Source organism: Dendropsophus ebraccatus, chromosome 9 (assembly GCF_027789765.1).
Source record: "Dendropsophus ebraccatus isolate aDenEbr1 chromosome 9, aDenEbr1.pat, whole genome shotgun sequence".
Classification (NCBI taxonomy): domain Eukaryota; kingdom Metazoa; phylum Chordata; class Amphibia; order Anura; family Hylidae; genus Dendropsophus; species Dendropsophus ebraccatus.
Window position 1 is genome coordinate 27203999 of NC_091462.1, and position 22672 is coordinate 27226670.

A 22672-nucleotide genomic window follows, 5' to 3' on the forward strand; every position below is an offset into this window, starting at 1 on the left:
TTTTCAATACATATGTTTTGAGATTGAATCTTTTATTTATTTCAATCATTTATATAATTTTCTATATATTTCAATCATTTATATAATTTTCTATATAGTTCTGTAACCTTGGATGCCCTGATTCCAATGGTGTTTTTATTTAATTGCTATGCTTTCCGTTCCCAAGAGATATGGATTTTACCATTTAGATGACTTATCCGTCCTATTCCCTGAATGATAAAGGTGGCTGGGAACTTTGTCTAAATAAAAAGGATTGAATAAAATCAGGGGTGGTGAGTCTTATTCATGCATCCTCAGCCACGTATTGACAAATCTTGAGCCTGGTTTACGCCCCTTGGGGGAGATTTATCAAACTAGTGTAAAGTAGAACTGGCTCAGTCGCCCATAGCAACCAGTAAGATTCCACCTTTCATTCCTCACAGATTCTTTGGAAAATGAAAGGTGGAATCTGATTGGTTGCTAGGGGCAACTGAGCCAGTTTCACTTTACACCATGTTTGATAAATCTCCCCCTTATGCCTGATTCACATCCCCTCAATCCCATATTTTTGTACCAAACCTGATTTATAATTCCATTAGTTTCATATTTAGACCCTCCAAACATGATTCACACCCCCTCAGCCTCATATTTGCACCACCTGAGCCTCATACAACCCCTGAGTCTGAGTTACACTCCTTAGCCTCATATTTAAGCCCTCTGACAATGATTCACACCTCTCAGCCTGATTCACACCCACTTAGCCTCATATGTACACCACTTCAGCCGGATTCACTCTTTCCTGTTTTAGAAATTAAGTTCCCGCCCATTCGACTAATAAGCAAAAAGTGAAGATAGTCATCAAAATAGTAAAATTCCTATTCCTTGGTGTAGCATCAAAATAACAACAGTGTTGGTATTAAGCCTCAAATATCAATGACTTAAAGGGGAGTATCATATCGGCAGAGGTCCACCTCCAGGTATTCCTGATCATCAGATGATACCACTCATGCAACCATCACAGTCTCTTCAATAATTATCTTGTATTTGCATTGGCACAGTGTAAAAGGGATATTCTCACCTCGAAGCACTGCTCCTAAGAGAGACTCTGTCCTTACTACAGCATCCAATGAAGTGACATTTCTTGTTTACAATATGAAATCGATATCCTATAAGTCCATGCTGGCACCGTATCACAGGCTTGTGCTTGTATGGTGCCACAATACAGCCATACACATGAGCCCTTTCATCTCATTAACCCTTTGAGGACCAGGCAAAAAATGACCCAGTGGACCGCGCAAATTTTGATCTTTGCGCTTTCATTTTTCCATAACACGTATGACGGAATCCCAAATATATTATTTATGAAGATATACGGATAGGAGGATTTAGATTGTGAGCCCTAATGGGGACAGGGTGCAATAATTGGCAAAACTATGTAAAGTGCTGCGGAATCTGTGTGCGCTATACAAATAAAAGGTGAAATCGTAAAAAGGAATGGAATATGGTAACGTTTGGGGGGTTCCTGTGCCTACGTAATGCACTATATGGTAAAAGCCAGATAGGTCAGTCCGAACACAACCACATGCAGGTTTACACAGATTCTCTAATGTTATATACTTTTTTTAAATGAAATACTTTTTTTTGGCAATAAACCCTTTGGCGACCCTGGACGCACCCGTACGTCCAGGGCCGCCTACCCGCGTTCAGAGCGGGGCCGCGCTCTGAACCGCCGTGATCCCGGGTGCCGCATGTAGCCCGGGATCACGGCTATTAGCGGGCACGGTCCGATCGCCGTGCCCGCTAATCAGGTAATCGGAGGCAGCTGTCAAAGATGACAGCTGCCTCCGATTACCGGCTGCAGCACTTCCCTGGTGTCTAGTGGGTGAGATCGCTCCTCCGGAGCGATCTTTGTACCTGATGCCGGCCGGGGACCTCTCCAAGATGGCGCCGTCCCCGGCTCGGCACTCAGTTGTTTTCGGCTGCAGCAGCCGAAAGCAAACGAGTGCCGATCCCATTGATCTTTGCTGTATAACTATACAGCAAAGATCTCAATGAGAGATCAGAGTGTATATACTAGAATAACCCTAACCCCAGGGGGGCTTCTACTATATGTGTAAAAGTAAAAATAAAAGTGATGTTATTAGTAAAAAGCCCCCTCCCCTAATAAAAGTCAGAATCACCCCCCTTTTCCCAGGTTATAAATAAAAATAAACAAATAAATAAATAAATAAACAGGTAAAAAGAAAAATTGTAATAAAAAGCGATCAAAAAGTTGCATATACGCAATCAAGGTACCGATAGAAAGAACACATCATGGCGCAAAAAATGACACCTCACACAGCCCCATAGACCAAAGGATAAAAGCGCTATAAGCCTGGGAATGGAGCGATTTTAAGTGACATATATTTGTTAACAATGGTTTGAATTTTTTACAAGCCATCAAATACAATAAAAGTTATACATGTTCTATATCGTTTTAATCATAACGACTTGAGAAACATATATAACAAGTCAGTTTTACCCCAGGGCGAACGGCGTAAAAACACAAACCTCCCAAATAAAAGAAATGCGTTTTTTTTTTCAATTTCACCACACTTTGATTTTTTTTCTAATTTAGCAGTGTACTTTATGCAAAAATTCAGCCTGTCATTGCAAAGTACAATTAGTGGCGCAAAAAATAAGGGCTCATATGGGTTTCTAGGTGAAAAATTTAAGTGCTATGGCCTTAAAACAAAAATGCAAAAATTGAAATTGCCCGGGTCCTCTAAGGGTTAATTATTAATAAAATGAGCCTATTGTGACGCTTATAACAGTTTTATTTTTTACCTATGGGGCTGTTTAGGGTGTCATTTTTTCCGCCATGATCTCTAGTTTTTATTAAAGGGGTAGTGCGGCGCTCAGAAATTATTCACAGAATAACACACATTACAAAGTTATACAACTTTGTAATGTATGTTATGTCTGTGAATCGCCCCGTTCCCCGTGTCCCCCCACCCCCACCCGTGTACCCGGAAGTGTGGTGCATTATACATTACCTGATCCGTGTCGAGGGCCGTCCGCCATCTTGTGCCAAACGTCATCTTCGGACGGACGGCTGAGTCGCTGCCGCCCGTCCCCCCTCCGCCGCGTCACAACTGTGCTCAGCCGCGATTGGCTGAGCACAGTTATGCTCAGCCGATCGCGGCTGAGCATCGGATGACGCTGCAGAGGGCGGACGGCATTCGGAACAGTCGGAGCTGTTCGCCGTCCGCCCGAAGAAGACGTCGCTGAATGAAGATAGAAGACTGGTGTCGGCACGTGACAGGTATGTATAGCGCACCACACTTCCGGGTACACGTGCGGGGGTGGTGGGACATGGGGAAGGGGGCCATTCACAGACATAACATACATTACAAAGTTGTATAACTTTGTAATGTGTGTTATTCTGTGAATAATTTCTGAGCACCGCACTACCCCTTTAATACCATATTTGTGAAGATCGGACGTTTTGATCACTTTTTATAAAAAAAAAAAATCATATATAATGTAACATAAAATTAATAATCCGCGCACTTTTTTCCCTCTTTTCGTGTACGCCGTTCACCGTTCGCAATGACGTTTGTTATATTTTAATAGATCGGACAATTACACACGCTACGGTATATTATATGTTTATTTATTCATTTATTTTTATATGTTTTATTTATATAATGGGAAAGGGGGGTGATTTCAACTTTTATTGGGGGAGGGGTTTTGGGGTAGTGTAATAGTGATTTTAACTTTTTTTTTTTATACATTTTAAGTCCCTTTGGAAATAACTTTGGACATTTATACGCTGATCATTGCTATGCCATAGGCATAGCATTGATCAGTGTTATCGGCGCTCTGCTCTTTGAGCCTGCTTGTGCAGGCTCAGTGAGCAGAGCGCCGATCGGACCGCACAGAGGCAGGTGAGAGACCTCCGGCGGTCCGTTTTAAGGATCGGGTCTCGATCGGTAAGTGACAGGGGACTCCCTCTCTCACTTACACTTAAACGCTGCAGCGTTTAAGGAGTTAATGGCACCCTGCAGCGCATTAGCTGCAGCGTGTCATTAACGGTGAGGCGATGGCTGCTGATTGCAGTCGGCCCCCACCTGCTATGAAGCGCACTCCGCTCCAGAGCGGGCTTTATAGCTCAGGACGTACCGGTATGTCTAGGGTCGTCTGCGCACAGACTTCCAGGACGTATCGGTACGTCCTAGGTCGTCTAGGGGTTAAAGAGGAAGTGCAGCAATAATATTTTTTCTTTCAAATCAACTGGTTTCAGAAAGTTATATAGATTTGTCTTTTAAAAATCTCAAGTCTTCCCATACTTATCACCTGCTGCATGTCCTGCAGGAAGTGGTGTATTCTTCCCAGTCTGACACAGTGCTCTCTGCTGACATATCTGTCCAAGACAGGAACTGTCCAGAGCAGGAGAGGTTTTCTGTAGGGATTTGCTGCTCCTCTGGACAGTTCCTGTCCCGAACAGAGGTGGCAGCAGGGAGCAGTGTGTCGGATGTATTCTATGTACTGATAATGTGGTAATGGGCTTGAAACGGACTTAAAGTGACTCTGTACACACAATCTGTCCCCCGCAAACCACTGGATTGCTGCTTTTAATGCAAGATCTGTCCTGGGGTCCATTCGGCAGGTGATGTACTTATTGTCCTAAAAAACAACTTTTAAACTGGCAGCCTTGTGCCCAACAGCCATGGCCTAGACTGTGTATGCATTAGGCTGGCACACCCTCTCCGTCCCTCCTCCCCGCTCTCCTCATCATTAGGAATGCTCCAGGCAGATTGTCTACTGTTCCTTTAGCTGTGTTAGCACGGCACATGGGCTGGATCGTTAAGGCACCTGTGCAATGTTCAGACAGGAGAAAATGTTCTAGGGGCATTCCTAATGATGAAGAGGGTGGGGAGTAGGGACGGAGGGGTGGAGCCAGCCTAATGCCTACACAATCTAAGCCCGGCCATTGGGCACGGTGCTACAAGTTTAAAAGTTGTTTTTTAGGACAATAACTGCATCACCTGCCAAACGGACCCCAGGACAGATCTTGTATTAAAAGCAACTATCCGAAGGTACAAGTGGTTTTGGGGGTGAGATGGTGGGTACAGAGTCGCTTTAAAACTCCATCAGATAGACATATTGACTAAGACACTATACAGAATTACTTTACCCTCCTTGGCATCTTTATTGAAGATTTTTCTAAATCATCCATTTTTATTGCCTTTTATTGCTTTGGTACAGACTGCATCTTTAATACCTCGGCTTTGCGTTTGTTCCTGTAAAAGTGAGGAGAGCTGGTTCCTTCCTGCCTGAACCCTGATGAGAACGTTCAGCACGTGTCGCCACAGTAAATATTTGCTTTGAAATGGCTATTTATTTACAGCCGGCTTCTTCACACTTAATCTGCGTGACAGCTTCCTTTGGCATTACTGCAAACAGTGACCAGTGTCAATAGCGGAGCTGACATGTGTACTGTGCTGTAACTAATAGTCACTCTGGAGGAGAAGCCGCCGCCGCCGCATCACATACAACCCATCCACGAAAAGAGATAAGAGCCTTTTAGATTTGTCACCAATGATGTTTGCCTCCGTACAATGGAAAAAAGATGCCTGCTGCTTTATAATCTGCTCAACAGGAAACTGTCAGAGCTTATCAGCCGTGACCCATTATTAACTTATAAAGCGGAGAAGTAGATTGTATCATCATAATTATCAATTTATAAAGCATAATAGGAGTCATACTGGGGCAAGTTATGCTTATGCTAACCAGCTGCTATGTTCTACTGCTTTAGACAATTCCTGACATGGACAGAGGTGGCAGCAGAGAGCACTGTGTCAGACTGGAAAGAATACACCACTTCCTGCATGACAAACAGCAGCTGATAAGTACTGGAAATAATACCCCATTTCCTGCATGGCATATAGCCATCTATACAAATAGCCCAGAGGAACACAAGGCCTATAGGAGGTATATGAATGATTGTTTCTTTATTTGGTGTCAGAAAGTTTTACAGAATTGTAATTTAATTCTATTAAAAAAGCTCCAGTCTTCCAGTACATATCAGCTGCTGTATGTCCTGCAGGAAGTGGTGAATTCTTTCCAGTCTGACAGAGTGCTCTCTGCTGCCACCTCTGTCCATCTCAGGAACTGTCCGGAGCCATAGCAAATCCCCATAGAAAATTCCTGCTCTGGGCAATTCCTGACACAGACAGAGGGGGTGGGTAAAAATAGTCTGCTTCCTCTATGACCAATACATTCATTTTAACGACAGTCATATAAAGAGGGATGTGACAGTAAAGCAAGATGTGCCAATCGGTAATGGTGACTAATTCTCAGCCACAATTACTGAAATGTTTAATTATCCGCAATAAGACATCACACAGCCTTCTGATTTAGTAGATCTGTCAAACCTCTACGAACTTCTATAGTCAGTAACCATTAATACACTGCGGGAGAGATCTATCAAGATGTGCACCAGGCGTACGCCAAGGAAAAGGGGTTGATTCACACCAGCCATATTCCTGCTCGTCTGATAGGCAGGAGGGTGCAGCAAGGTGGGCAGGAGGCGTGGCTTCCTCTCATGCTAGATACATCATGATTTACTCACAATAAAGAGCTTGTGGCACTCACCCATTTAGCAGGATAAAACAGCCTTTATTACATAGTGGCTCGGTTTAGACACTGACAAGTGACTGGGCTACAGCCGTTTCACGCGCATGCACTGCGTGCTTCCTCAAGGCCCTTGAGGGAAGCCATATCTTTGGTTGTTGGGGCATGAATGGAAATCGCTCCCGGTAGATACACTGAATACAGTTTTAGGCCAGTTTCACACATACCGCATCGCAGCTGATTTCAAGCTGTGAGTACCACAGCAGAGTCCACTGTGATACCCGGTACTGTGATTTTCTATGGGCGGCAGAAAAAGAAAGATTGGAGGCCTTACTGAATTGAGTGAATGAGAACAAGAAAAATATCCAACTTGGATGGGACATAAGTGAACTGCAGGGAGACTATCTTGAGGAACATATTTACAGACAGCAAGTGTGTCCGCTATAGACCCTGGATAAAGAATATCCCCCAAATAATTGTTGTGAGAATCAGTAGAAATCGTAGTAAAGAAACAGATTATGATTAGAGATAAACAAAGTGAATTTTGATTTAAAAGAAAAAAAACATTTGATTAGTTGAAGCCAATTTTTGCTAAACTTGTTAAAATTCACAGAAAAAAATTATACACCTGCACTCCCCCTGTGTCCTCTTCCGTGTCTTCAGCCGCGCACTCAGGCAATCACTGACAGCATCGGCCAGTGATATTGGTTGGGTAGGCTGTCTCTCTTGAGACAAAAGAGGGACAGCCGGCTCTGCCAATCACTGGCTGCGGCACCATCCGTTCTCTGCTAGTCAGTGATTGGCTGAGCGGAGAGTGACAACCCACTCAGTCAATCTCTGACTGACTGACTGAGAACAAACAGCGCCACAGCCAGTGATTGGCTGAGCGGGATGTCACTGTTTTGTTTCGAGAGTGAGAGTCCACCCAGTCAATATCACTGGCCAGTGCTGTCCCTCAGTCAGTGACTGCCTGAGCACAAAGCTGAAGACACAGAAGAAGACAGCGGAGAAGTGTGGACAGGTATGTATAGATTTGTTAAGTTTGGTTTGCGAAATTCATGTATTATGTGCTAAAAATTTGCAAACGTTGCAAACCAAATTCTTAATTTTTTAAATTTTTTATGAGCAAAGTAAAGTTTTAAGAGAGCGAATTAAAGGGGAACTCCACATAAGGAAAATTTCTTTTCTATTAAAAGTACATTAAAAGTAATATAGGTGTGTCTATACAATGTATTACCGTATCTGTGCGGTTCTGCCAAACTGGTAGCTGATAGAAATCCAGGAAGTGAAGAAAAATGGCCTCTGTGCCAATTCACATTGTCTCCTGCTCCCACTGCTTTCCCACCTTAGGAGACAAATCTTCCATGCCTCTGTCTCACATTGTGTGTGTTTGCTGAACACAGGCTGATGATGCAGACAGGGGGCAGGGCGTGATGTCCCAGGAGGCTTGGCTGGATCCCCCAATCCCCTGAGTGATTCCCCTTCTCTTACAAGCCAGATGCAGCTGCTGCAAGGACTGTGGACTGTGATGAACAGCTGAGGGAAAGCATTGCATGCTGGAACCATTACTGCATTCTGGAAACTGCTCAACCAGGAAGTACAGAAACAGAATACAGAACTAAAAAAACCCAAACAAATGGATTTTTTGTAGTTTCAAAACTGGGATAGATAGGTAAGTAATCCTATATTCTTCTGGAGATGTTTGTTTGAGATGTTGTTTTTTTTTAACCTCTACCTGGAGTTCCCCTTTAAAGGGGAAACACATTTACAGTTTACAGTTTACAAAAACATGGCCACTTTCTTTCAAAGACAGCACGACTCTTGTCTTCAGTTCAGGTGCAGTTTGCAATTAAGCTCCATTCACTTCAATGGAACTGAGCAGCAAAACCCCGCCCAAGCTGGAGACAAGAGTGGTGCTGTCTCTGGAAGAAAGTGGCCATGTTTTTGTAGCACTGGATAACCCCTTTAAGAAAAGAATTGGAGGCTGCAATAGCAGAAGTGGAGTGGGGGGATAATGACCAGTGCCGGACTGGCCCACCAGAGCACCAGAGGATCCTCCGGTGGGCCCCCAGCTTTAGAACCTGCACAAACACTGAATGGCATGTTGTTTTTGACTGGTCCTTCATTGGTGGGCCCCCAGGATCATTTCCTCTTGTGGGCCCCAGATACCCCAGTCCGACACTGATAATGACTAAGGAAATACTACTGAATAGGACAAAGACAGATGAAACAGACAAAAGAAATACCCCTGATTCTCCTGTATTGTAAAGATGCTGGGGAGGTGACCAAAATCATTGAAAATCATTGGAGTGTTTTACAATTAGGCAAGACATTAGGGTCAGTACTGCCAGAAAAATAAGGATCTTTTTTTTTTTTTTTTGACGAGTCGGAGCAATTAAAAATAAATTGATGAGTTGTTACTAAAACTGAATCAAATAAAAAGAACAATTAAAGGTTTTAAGTCCTGTATGAATATATTTAAGGTAAACTGACAACTGCTACTAAAACCACTGCTGGGCAGTATAGTACAAAGGACGTACAATAATTATTTATTCTTTTATTTTTATTTTATTTGATATGTCGAGTTCATCATTTTTGCAAAAGAAATCCTGAACCCTAGGGCTGCATCGATCTTCTCCAGCCATTGGGAGTCCAAGGATGAGTGATCAGGATTTGGCAAATCAGAACTTTGGAAAGTTTGGTTCATGTCTACTTAATCAAGTCAAAGAGGTATGTCTGTGACGCTACTGGTGCCCACGCTACAGCTGTCCCTGCTGCTTCCCCATGCCCCCCACCTCGTCAGAAAGTGAGTCACAGGCATGTCTCCTTCAGGGTACTGAAATCCTGGACAGGCACACAAGGCAAGCACAGGACCGGCGTTATGGGGGAGGGCAAATTGGGCAATTGCCCAGGCCCCATCCCCCAGGGGCCCCTTACCTTAGTTACAGTGTGTGTCACAGGCAGGAGCACACAGACAGCTTCCTACAGCATCTGGGAGTGAGCCCTGGCTACAGCCTATTGCTGCTATCAGGGGATCATACAGAGGCTGCAGGACTCTGTGATCCCGTATGTGCTCCCCTAAGACCCCCTCACCCTCCCTCCAGCTCCTCTTCCTGCACCCCGTGACCTCCCATCCTCCTGCTATGACTGGTGTAATGTTACAGCAGTTGGGACAATGGAGAAGAGGGCTGCAGTGATCAGCTGCTGTCCTGCAGGAAGTGGTGTATTCTTTCCAGTCTGACACAGCGCTCTCTGCTGCCACCTCTGTCCTTGTCAGGAACTGTCCAGAGCAGTAGCAAATCCCCATAGAAAACCTCTCCTGCTCCGAAAAGTTCCTGTCATAGACAGAGGTGGCTTAGTATTGCAGTCTAGTCTAGAAATAGTCTGCTTGTGTCAGACACTTCCTCTATGATCAATACATTTAATTTTGGCCATGATTAAGTCATGATTAAGAGGAATGTGACAGTGAAGCAAGATGTGCCAATGGGAAATGGTGACTAATTCTCTGAACTTGATGCCCTATCAGCCACAATTACAGAAATGTTTAATTATCCGCAATAAGACATTACACAGCCTTCTGATTTAGTAGGTCTGTCAAACCTCTATCAACTCCTATAGTCAGTAACCATCAATATACTGTGGGGGAGATTTATCAAGATGTGGCCCAGGCATACGTCACGGAAAAGAGGTAGATTCGCCCCTTTACTGTGGTGTATGCCAGTCTTAATATATGTCCCCCTATGTGTATGTTATTTTCCCTTAAGTACCGTATCTTCCGGCATATAAGACGACTTTTTAACCCCCGAAAACCCTTCATAATAGTTGGGGTCGTCTTATGCACCGTGTCTGGTCACCCTATACGGTGGGGGGCGGCTAAAAAATGGCCGCATCCCCACCATATGGGGCGGCCACTGTAAAAAAAAAAAAAAAATTTAACTCACCTGGGGCCCGTTCTAGGCCTCCGTGTGCCTCCCGTACCGTTCCAGGCGCAGGCAGTGGGATGTAAATTACCTGTGCCGGAGACGGAGATCCCCGAAGTTCTACCGGGCAGCCGAACATCTTATTGGAGAGGCTTGGAGACGCTCGGCTACCCGGGAGAGCTTCGGGGATCTCTGTCTCTGGCACAGTTAGTGTACGTCACACTGTCTGCGCCGCAAACAGTACGGGAGACACGCCAATGCAGGGAACGTGCCCCAGGTGAGTTAAATTATTAATTTTTATTTAGCTGCAGTTAACCCCTGCCTGACTGCAACAGGGCTGCGGTCAGGCAGGGGTTAACATTTTTCGGCGTATAAGGCGAACCCCTGACAATCTTGTTAAAAGTCAGGGGTCGTCTTATACGTCCAGTCGCCTTATATGCCGGAAAATACGGTAATCATCTTTAGTTTGGATTTTTAGTTCTCAGGCATATGTACTAAGAAAATGATGGCGAACCTTCGGCCCTCCAGCTCCCATGACTCCCATCATGCCTAGGAAGTAGAGATCGAGTCGATCCGAACCCGAACGTTCTGTATTTGATTAGCTGGGGCTACTGAACTTGGATAAAGCTCTAAGGTTGTCTGGAAAACATGGATACAGCCAATGACTATATCTATGATTTCCACATAGCCTTAGGGCTTTATCCAACTTCAGCAGCCACCGCTAATCAAATGCCGAAAGTTCGGGTTCGGATCGACTCGCGCATGCTCGAGGGTCACTCATCTCTACTAGGAAGCCATATCTTTGGTTGTTGAGGCATGAATGGAAATCACTCCCGGCAGATACATTGAATGTAGTTTTATTGTTATCCCACACATGTGAATGGGGTGTTTAGAAATCCTTGAACATATTGCAGAAACAACCTCACTCACATATATATGGCACTGATTTTCAATCATAGTAAATCTGCCATATCTAAGTATTTCCTTATGGATCAGTACAGGCTTTAATGTGGCATCCTTTTGAGTGTGTGGGGCCCTGCTGTCACTCTTTTTTATATGAAGGTATAAGGAGTTTTTTTTTCTGTTTAACATGGAGCTAAACATGTTTTCATTTGGCTATTTCCCAAGCTGTTGCTGGGCACTAGGAACCACAACCAAACCAGTAGTATACAGTATAATTTATGAGACTGTCCTGATACTCCAATTGGCAGAAGTAATGGTGCGAAAACTAATGGAGCCGCCTTTCCCAAACACAAAATTATCCACAATTATACTAGAGATATGTGCAATTATTAATACTAATATTTTTGCTGGTGTGTCGCAAATCAATTATCAGTCTCATCTCTTTCTGTAAGTAATCAAGTAGATATCCTGCTGGATGGCTGAACTGGATTTATAGGAGTTTCACTTACATCATGTTTTACTACTATCCCAAATTATCAGGGGGTCTCCTGAAAGAAGGGAGATCTCAATGATTTCAGAAGATCCCAGTGGTTTACCACAAAGAAGAATGGGATTAAAATGTGCCAGAAGCTCATAACATAAAACCAGAGCCCAGCTCCATACAAAAAAGTACCGGTACTAAACTCAGTACATATTTACAGAACCAGAACTAAGCTCAGTACATATTTACAGCACCAGAACTAAGCTCTGTATATTTATAAAGCACCAGAACTAAGCTCAGTACATATATACAGCACCAGAACTAAGCTCAGTACATATATACAGCACCAGAACTAAGCTCAGTACATATATACAGCACCAGAACTAAGCTCAGTACATATATACAGCACCAGAACTAAGCTCAGTACATATATACAGCACCAGAACTAAGCTCAGTAAATATGTATGGCACCAGAACTAAGCTCAGTAAATATGTACAGCATCAGAACTAAGCTCAGTAGATATGTACAACACCAGAACTAAGGTCAGTATATATATACAGCAAAAGCAAAGCGTGTTCCAGAATCTCTATTTCTGAAATCCAACATATAAAACAACATAGTTTTCTATATGTGTTTTGGCAACAATGTAGCCTTCATCACAACATGCTGTGCCCAGGCTTGGACTGGCCCACAAGTTTGCAAAGTTTGCAGATGGATGGTCCAGTGAAACCTTTTGGCTAATTTTAACATTTAGATACATTGGAAGAGATTTATCAAACATGGTGTAAAGTGAAACTGGCTCAGTTACCCCTAGCAACCAATCAGATTCCACCTCTTATTTTCCAAAGAGCCTGTGAGGAATGAAAAGTGGAATCTGATTGGTTGCTAGGGGCAACTGAGCCTGTTTCACTTTACACCATGTTTGATAAATCTCTCCCATTGTGATCATATGGTCATTGACAATGAGATAATGCGTTTATATACATGAGACCTAAAAGTGATCAGGTCACTGTAAGATGGACCCTCGGAATGAATTCTGCTGGTGGGCCTTAGGAACCAAATCACCAAATCAAAATAGAAAAACTTTCATGCTTTGGACAGTTCCTCTCAAGAACAGAGGTGACAGCAGAGAGCAGTGTGCTAGGCTGGAAAAATACACCACTTCCTGTAGGACACACAGCAGCTGATAGGTACTGGAAGACTTGACATTGTTAAATAGAAGGAAATTACAAATTGATATAACTTTCTGACACCAGTTAATTTGACAGAAAGTTTTTTTTTTACCCCTTTAAAGCATTGCACACCCAGTGCTAGTTTGGCTTTTCAGTTGCACAATGATGGCACTCAACGGAGCACCATGGCTCCTCTGTAGTTTTACAGCCCTTGTCCGTGGTCTGTTTCTGGGCCCTATTACACAGAAAAATCCTTATATTGTTGGAATTTAAACGATAATCGCTCTGTGTAATTGCAGGCAACGATCGAAAAATCGTTCGTATGTCGTTGATCGTTGATTTAGACCTGAACCTAAAATCATTGTTAATCCTTCGCTCAAGTTCCGCATTTTTTCACTGATCGTTCAGTGTAATTGCGCATTGTTCATTGTTTTGCTGGGATCAGAAGGAATAAACGATCATAGTAACGATCACAATAATGATCGTAATAACAATCGTAACTACCGACCATCGCTCTGTGTAATGTCGAAGGCTGTCCAGGCATGATGATAGTTGTAGTTTTGCAACAGCTGGAAGGCCGAAGGTCCCCCATCCCTGTTCTAGTGTATAGGAGCTGTCCAGGCATGACGGGAGTTGTAGTTTTGCAACTGCTGGAGGGTCGAAGGTTCCCCATCCCTGCTCTATGCAAACAGCACTGCCGTCCACTTAAAGCGACTCCGTACCCACAATCTGTCCCCCCCAAAACACTTGTACCTTCGGATAGCTGCTTTTAATCCAAGATCTGTCCTGGGGTCTGTTCGGCAGGTAGTACAATACAATACAATGCAGCGCTGTGTCTAACGGCCGGGGCCTACATTTGTATATGCATTAGGCTGGCACCACCTCTCTGTCCTTCCTTTCCATCCTCCTCATCATTAGGAATACTCCAGGCAGATTGCTGCCTATTCCCCACCTGTGGCAGCCCGGCACATGGGCTGGATCGTTAATACACCTGTGCAAAGCTCAAACAGCAGTAAATGTTCCTGGATCATTCCTAATAATGAGGAGGGTGGGGAGGAAGGACGGAGAGGTGGTGCCAGCCTAATGCATATACAAATGTAAGCCCCGGCCGTTAGACACAGCGCTGCCGGATTAAAAGTTGTTTTTATGACAATAACTGCATCCCCTGCCGAAGGGACCCCAGGACAGATCTTGGATTAAAAGCAGCTATCTGAAGGTACAAGTGGTTTTGGGGGGGGTCAGATTGTGGGTACGGAGTCGCTTTAAATTTCTTGAAAGGTGAAGTCCCATGAAACTAACTGGGGGATTATATGTCATCCTGAAGCTGCTAAACAGGGATGCAGACCTCCTGCTCAGGGGCCCACAAATGGGTAGGGCCCACAGGGGAATTCCTCTGGTCTCCTGTGGGCCAGTCCAAGCCTGCTTGTATATAACATTGGGGTCTCTGAAACCCATGACAAAAGTTTCAGAGTTCTTTGTTTAGTACCAAAAAAAAAGAGAAGTGAATCAGCGAATACTGTGTTTACTCAAAAGCAGAAGTTTTAGCTTCTCCTAGAGAGGAGCAATATGACCACAATTGTATTAGATTGTGCTTACTACTACTGGCAAGAATTTCTTCTTTGAGTATGAGAACAATAAATTTTGCGCAATATGAGGCAGAGTTGTGGTTACATGCTTATAGATCGAGCTTATATTACAATATTCTATCTATTTTTAAACTCCAGAAAAATACAGTATATTGTCAAAGCACTTCCTGTAAAATTTAAAGGGACAGTCCACTATTCAAGACTTTGTTGTTTAGATCCTGTAGATACATTACATGGGTTTTTCCATGAAGGAGACTTTCAGTGGCTGTTGCTATGATCAGCTGACTGCCATTGGTTTTACTTCTCTTTATGGCTAGGTTCACACTATGTAAAAATGTCTTTCATAACAACAGCCATCATGGTGCAACTAACATCCGTTATTTAAAAAATAACAGCCCTTATTTGCGCAATGATGGCCGATATTATGAAAGAGGTCTGTCAGTTATATAGTGTGAACCTAGCCTATCACTGGGAGAATGTAATTTCACTACATATATTACTCTTCCAGTGGCCGCTGTAAGAAATATAGGATCCTACGTTGGCCAGTCAAATAAAGAGCCACATATTGCATGGTAAGGCCAGAGCCCCCCAGATAGGTTGGCATTCTTACATAGCTCTCCACTTAAAGGGGTTGTCCGGCGCTAAAAAATTATTCACAGAATAACACACATTACAAAGTTATACAACTTTGTAATGTATGTTATGTCTGTGAATGGCCCCCTTCCCCGTGTCCCACCACCCCCACCCGTGTACCCGGAAGTGTGGTGCGCTATACATACCTGTCACGTGCCGACCACGGTCTCCGATCCTCAGCAGTGACGTCTTCTTCGGGCGGCCGGCGGATCTTCCCGAGTGCCGGCCGCCCTCTGCAGCGTCATCCGAAGCTCAGCCGCGATTGGCTGAGCATAACTGTGCTCAGCCAATCGCAGCTGAGCGGCTGATGACGCGGTCACGTGTTGTATAACTTTGTAATGTGTGTTATTATGTGAATAATTTTTTAGCGCCGGACAACCCCTTTAAGGATGGGTTCACACTACATATATTTCAGTCAGTATTGTGGTCCTCATATTGCAACAAAAACCAGGAGTGGATTGAAAAAACAGAAAGGATCTGTTCATACAATGTTGAAATTGAGTGGATGGCATCTATTTAATTGCAAATATTTGCTGTTATTTTAAAACAATGGCAGTTGTATTGAAATAATGGCCGTTATTTACCGTTATATGGCGGCCATCCACTCAATTTCAACATTGTGTGAACAGATCCTTTGTGTTTTTAATCCACTCCTGGTTTTGGTTGCAATATGAGGACCACAATACTGACTGAAATATACGTAGTGTGAACCCAGCCTTAACCTGTAAGTAACTGGCAATACACCTTTTTACAGCAGTTATTTATGGGGTTTACCGTAGGCCGCAGCCTATGTACAGTGACTTAGTATTGCATGGGCGTCTGGTAGCGGAGCAACCGTCTAAGGCAGATCCTGGCTGTTTATCCTCTTAGATGCTGCAGTCACTAGTGATTGAAGCACCTAAGCGGTTTAGAGAGGGCACAATAGCTGCCATGGGACTAAGCCTTGCAGTCCCTGCCAGAGGCGAGGCCTACTAATATGCCTCTCTGTATATGGCTGGACAGCACTGCCTACGGGCAGTATGTCAGAAATATAATATAAGCTGCGCATGCGCAGTGCAGCCCGAGAAGACGCTGCTGTACTGCGCTTGTGCAACGTGGTACAGCAGCGGCTTCACCCACTGTACTGCGCATGCGCAGCTTAGTAAAGACGTCAGCGTGGCCGACGTGCAATGCCGCCCCCCCCGAGTGACGTCACCAGGCGCCGCTTTACAACACGCCCGGAGCCGGCCCTGGACCCAGTGACTACTTGACGAAGACCCCGCCCACCGTGACTACTCGAACAGCCGTCCCGCCCACCGTGACTACTTGTATGGTAATTTGCATAGAGCGCGGGACACGATTAAACTAACTTTGCGGGCCGAATGTTCATGGGACGGGGGGGGACAGGGGGATGGTTAGGAAGCGTGCTGGCTGATGTACCAGCACGTTTCCTTACCTTTATGCCCAATTTTAGTGTGATTGGTTCCCTTTAATGAACCAATCATATGTGTAATTAGTCTTATATAACCCAAAATGGTACCAAAGAAAACTGCAAATTGGCCTTCCAAAAATAAGTCCCATATACAGTTAGAGGGATGAAAAAAAATTATATGTGGCTGGAGCTATACTCACCTAACCCAAGCCCTCAAAGCTCTGAGCCCACTCAACCAATCGCTGAGTTGAAGCATTGCTGTGGCCAGGGATTGGCAGAGAGGGGCAGTTCTTACAGGAATGACCCATCACCAGAAGCGGTGATGACCGGGCACCAGGAGCAGGATAGGTGAGTTTAACTTAATTTTTAGTTTTTACACCACTCCTGACCAAATATAAAATATTTTAATCCCTGGCCAAATTCCTTTAAAGGGGTTATCCAGCAAAAACCTTTTGCTTTCAAATTAACTGGTTTTAGACAGTTACATAGATTTACATGGATTTGTAATCTCAAGTATTCAAGTACTTATCAGTTGCTGTATGTCCTGCGGGAAATGCTGTTTTCTTTTCAGTCTGACACAGTGTTCTCTGCTGATATCTCAGTCAGAGACAGGAACTGTCCAGAGCAGCAGCAAATCCCCAAAGAAAACCTCACCTGCTCTGGCCAGTTCCTGTCTCGCACAGAGGTGGCAGCAGAGAGTAGTGTGTCAGACAGAAGAGAAAACAACATTTCCTGCAGAACATACAGCAGCTGATAAGTACTGGAAGACTTGAGATATTTAAATAGAAGTAAATGAAAAATCTATATAACTTTCTGAAACCAGTTGATTTGAAAGAAAAAGATTTTCACTGGATAACCCCTTTAAGGCCTAAACAGTCTGGTCACTAAGAGGTTATGATGAAAGCAGTGTTGCCCAATATAATAAGTGATATTTACTTCATAATATTAGCCTCATTGTTCAAAACTGCCTACAGAAAAAAAAAAAATACAGGTCTTCTTGCCCATAGCAACCAGTCACAGCAAAGCTTTCATTTTACCACATTAGTTTTTAAAATCAAGCTTAAAGGGGTTGGCCACTTTATAGTAAAATTGCTCAGTATACAGTATTAGTAAGTGTACTTACTGTATATACTGACAGCAGCTCCCTGTGTACCCCATAGAGCTAATATCAGACTCATCTTCTCCAGGCTGGGCTGCCCTGCTCTGTGGTGTTTCTGTCCATAAGATGGCTGACATGGAGGAGCATGTGACCATGCCCCGCCCTCAAGTGTCCAACAGTCTGTATATGCCTATGGTGGACACTGGGGGGGCGGGGCATGGTCACATGCTCCTCCATGTAAGCCATTTTATGGACAGAAACATCACAGAGCAGGGCAGCCCAGCCTGGAGAAGATGAGTGTGATTTTAGCTCTATGGGGTACACAGGGAGCCGCTGTCAGTATATACAGTGAGTACACAGGGAGCTACTCTCAGTATATACAGTGAATACACTTACTAATACTATACACTGAGAAATTTTACTATAAAGTGACCAACCCCTTCAAGCTCAGGTTGCTATGGGAAACGAGGCCTGTAGTGTTAAATGAAGCCTAACATTGTAGTACAAACCCATTTTTTCTCACTCTCAGATCCATCCTTTACATGTGAAGTAGCTCTGAGGCGGATATATGAGGCATATGGAAGACATTAGAGCAGCGTTGGCCTTTGTGTTCCCTGACGTGTACGCTATTCAGCTACTGTTACTCCGAAGAAATAGAAAACAGCTGAAACGTGAGAGTATGAAGACTCTTACATAGACACGTGCAAAAAGTTTAGCTAGAAAATATATATTAGTGTTGGAGACAAAGGCAGCAAGTAGTCATCTGAATACTAAGAACATAGAATTGCCAGAGATTCAGATTTCCAATATAAACCTGAATGTACTATTGACTCCTTCATTGCCATAGTCCACCAGGAAATTTATAATTAACCCTTCCACTTAAACTTTAAGGATTTTGAATTTGTAAAAGAAAAAAAAAGTGTAAAAACGCGGAGGTTCTATTTGTTGCCTATGGCTTCATTTTCTGTAAAACTGATGCTGATCCTTAGGCCCCTATTCCACCGGACGATTATCGTTCAGATTATCGTTAAATCGTTCGAATCTAAACGATAATCGTTCGGTTGAAATGCAGTAACGATTAACGACCGAATGAGAAATCGTTGATCGCTTTATAAGACCTGGACCTATTTTTAAAGGGGTACTCCGATGTTTTTTTTTTTAATCAACTAGTGTCAGAAAGTTAAACAGGTTTGTAAATTACTTCTATTAAAAAATCTCCAAACTTACAGTACTTTTCAGCTTCTGTATGTCCTGCAGGAAGTGGTGTATTCTTTTCAGTCTGAGACAGTGCTCTCTGCTGCCATCTCTCTACGTGACAGGAACTGTCCAGAGCAGCAGCAAATCCCTATAAAAACCTCTCCTGCTCTGGACAATTCCTGTCACAGACAGAGGTGGCAGCAGAGAGCACAGTGTCAGACGAGAAAGAACACATCACTTCCTGCAGGGCATTCAGCAGCTGATTAGTACTGGAAGACTTGAGATTTTTAAACAGAAGTAAATTACAAATCAATATAACTTTCTGACACCAGTTGATTTAATAGAAAATTCCCGCGTGAGTACCCTTTTAAAATAATTCCAAAATAAGTCCAGTACTTAGCTACTGTATGTACTGCAGGAAGTGGTGTATTATTTCCAGTCTGACACAGTGCTCTCTGCTGCCATCTCTGTCCATGTCAGGAACTGTCCAGAGCAGGAGTGGGTTTTCTATGTGAATCTACTACTGCTCTAGACAGTTCCTGACATGGACAGAGGTGGCAGCAGAGAGCACTTTGTCAGACTGGAAAGAATTCACCACTTCCTGCAGGACATACAGCAGCTGATAAGTACTGGCAGACCTGTGTTTTTTCAGCACCGTTAAAATCAGTTGATTTGAAAACTTTTTTCCTCCTGAGTATCCCTAAAATGTACAGTTTCCACACCAAAATCTTCATTAGCAAATTTGCCCAATTTAGTCTTTAGCTGCAAATCTGCACCAAATTGGGCAAATTTGCTAATGAAGATTTTGGTGTGGAAACTGTACATTTTAGGGATACTCAGGAGGAAAAAAGTTTTCAAATCAACTGATTTTAACGGTGCTGAAAAAACACAGGTCTGCCAGTACTTATCAGCTGCTGTATGTCCTGTAGGAAGTGGTGAATTCTTTCCAGTCTGACAAAGTGCTCTCTGCTGCCACCTCTGTCCATGTCAGGAACTGTGCAGAGCAGTAGTAGATCCACATAGAAAACCCACTCCTGCTCTGGACAGTTCCTGGCATGGACAGAGGTGGCAGCAGAGAGCACTGTGTCAGACTGGAAAGAATACACCACTTCCTGCAGGACATACAGTAGCTAAGTACTGGACTTGAATTATTTTAAAAGGGTACTCACGCGGGAATTTTCTATTAAATCAACTGGTGTCAGAAAGTTATATAGATTTGTAATTTACTTCTGTTTAAAAATCTCAAGTCTTCCAGTACTAATCAGCTGCTGAATGCCCTGCAGGAAGTGATGTGTTCTTTCTCGTCTGACACAGGAACTGTCTAGAGCAGGAGAGGTTTTCTATAGGGATTTGCTGCTGCTCTGGACAGTTCCTGTCACGTAGAGAGATGGCAGCAGAGAGCACTGTCTCAGACTGAAAAGAATACACCACGTCCTGCAGGACATACAGAAGCTGAAAAGTACTGTAAGTTTGGAGATTTTTTAATAGAAGTAATTTACAAACCTGTTTATCTTTCTGACACTAGTTGATTAAAAAAAATCCCATCGGAGTACCCCTTTAAGAGAGGTCATTTACAAATCTGTATAACTTTCAGTAAACTTTTTCAGTACCAGAAACTGCCTGTGGTTATGAGTGGTTTTCAAAGAGAAGCAGCCATCTTTTCTCTAAACTGAGACAACTGATCTAGCAAAATATTTCTAGAGCTTTCTTACTGATTCTATGTAGACTCGTGAAAGCCATCAGGGAACACTCATACGCCTGTGCACGCACTCTTGACCACAGAGCACAGAAACTATTCTTTCTTCAGCACATTTTCTGAGGTCAAATATGAATTCCACCACGCTGCTTGTGGTGATCCCAGTTTCCTAGAACAAATGGAATCTGCAGATTTTCTGAAAACGTATTCATCTATTAATATACTAAGTTTACGATGATGGTGGTAGTGGTAGTTTGCTGGAGCTTTAGTGGTTGTAAAGAATTAAAGCGGAGATGACCGATATATTCTACTTGTATAGCACAGAGCAGGTGTAGCTGGCCGACACAAAGTATAACCTGAGGACTCTTGATTTAAATAGATACTGTGAAAAAAAATGTTTTAAGATCATCTGGTGTCAAAAAATTATATAGATTTGTTAATTTCTAAAATCTCAAGTCTTCCGGTACTTATCAGCTGCTGTAAGTCCTGCAGGAAGTGGTATTTTCTTTCCAGTCTGACACAGTGCTCTCTGCTGCCACATCAGTCCATGACAGGAACTGTCCAGAGCTGTAGCAAATCCCCATAGAAAATCCTCTCCTGCTCTCTAGACTGAAAAGAATACCACCTCTTGCAGGACATACAGCAGCTGATAAGTACTGAAAGACTTGAGATTTCTTTAATGAATTTTTTGAATGAGATTATGCAGACCTGCAGGAATGCTGAAGCACCGGCTTAGAGAGGTAGAAGCCATTGCGATAGATGAAGACAAAAAGGAAAGATAAATATGTCCACTTTTTCAAAAAAGAAAGAAAACCTTTTCTGCTCTAGACAGTTCTTGTCATAGAAAGAGGTGGCAGTAGAGAGCACTGTGTCAGACTGGAAAGAATACACCACTTCCTGTAGGACATACAGCAGCTGATAAGTACTGAAAGACTTGATTAAAAAAAAAAAAAAAATATATATATATATATATAAATCATTCACAAACCTGTATAACTTTTTTTTTGAGTACCCCTTTAAGTCCCTGTTTTATCTCTTAAAGGCCTGTCTACTTAATGACTGACAGATGTCGCTGTCCAGCGTGTTCACGGAAACATAGAGCAGATGTCATCCAGATGCCTGTATAAACATGGTGTATGTCCTCGAGTTATTTTTTACTTTGTGCCTAAAAATAACTTTTCTTTCATAAAGTGCACTACACTTGTTTTTACCGACACTCCCCATGCTACACATATAAAGCTGAAGGGATAAAAAAAGCTCTTTAATACAGTCATAAATACCATAAAAAATGTTCTCCTAAAGGAACCATTTACATAGATTTTACACACCTGGACAGTATACATCGACATACTGTCAAGGAGGTATGCTGGTAGATATTATGGCACATTCCTGGTGAGTTGAGCAAAGTGTTGAGCAAAGTTGGCAAATTATTTGGGTTTGGCAATGTTCTCCAAATCGGAACGCTCTGCATTTGACTTCTGGTGGTGGAGAAGTTGGATGCTGCCCTAGGGTATGGATACAACCGCTGACTTACCAGCTTCCTGCAGGAAGTGATGTATTCTTTTCAGTCTGACACAGTGCTCTCTGCTGACACCTCTGTCCATGTCAGGAACTGTCCAGAGCAGGAGTCGTTTTCTATAGGAATTTGTTACTGCAGATTTGATATGGACAGCAGAGAGCACCATGTTTGATATGGCTAAACATTCATGCGTTATCTATGTGAAGGTGAGGGAAAAGCCCGAGACAGATAGCTCTGGTGCCAGTTTATCAATCCTATTTGCGCCTGACCCTTATTTCACCAAATATAGGCGCGCATGGGTGTACGAGTTGGGAGGACGCCATATGCCTTAGAGAATCAGCCAAACGCATCGTCAGCGGCACCATGGTATGAGGTTTACAGCCATCTTTAGACTATATACAGAAAAAGCACAGATGGCATGGGGAATAGAAACACCTGGTTGTAAATCACATAGAAT

The 22672-nt window shown here is 43.2% G+C and overlaps 1 protein-coding gene across 2 annotated transcripts in view; it reads right to left on the reverse strand.

The window, feature by feature from the left end:
* LOC138800789 (prolyl endopeptidase FAP-like) overlaps window positions 1–22672 on the reverse strand; it is a 103655-nt gene that overhangs the window by 68501 nt on the left and 12482 nt on the right. Inside the window, exon 1 of one of the 2 annotated variants that reach the window (XM_069982819.1) lies at window positions 17828–17931. The exons of the other annotated variant lie outside the window; for it this stretch is intronic. Coding sequence (XP_069838920.1) covers window positions 17828–17882 — 55 coding nt within the window. The 5' untranslated portion in view covers window positions 17883–17931. Of the gene's footprint in view, window positions 1–17827; window positions 17932–22672 lie in introns of those variants that run through there. 2 annotated transcript variants of the gene reach the window in all.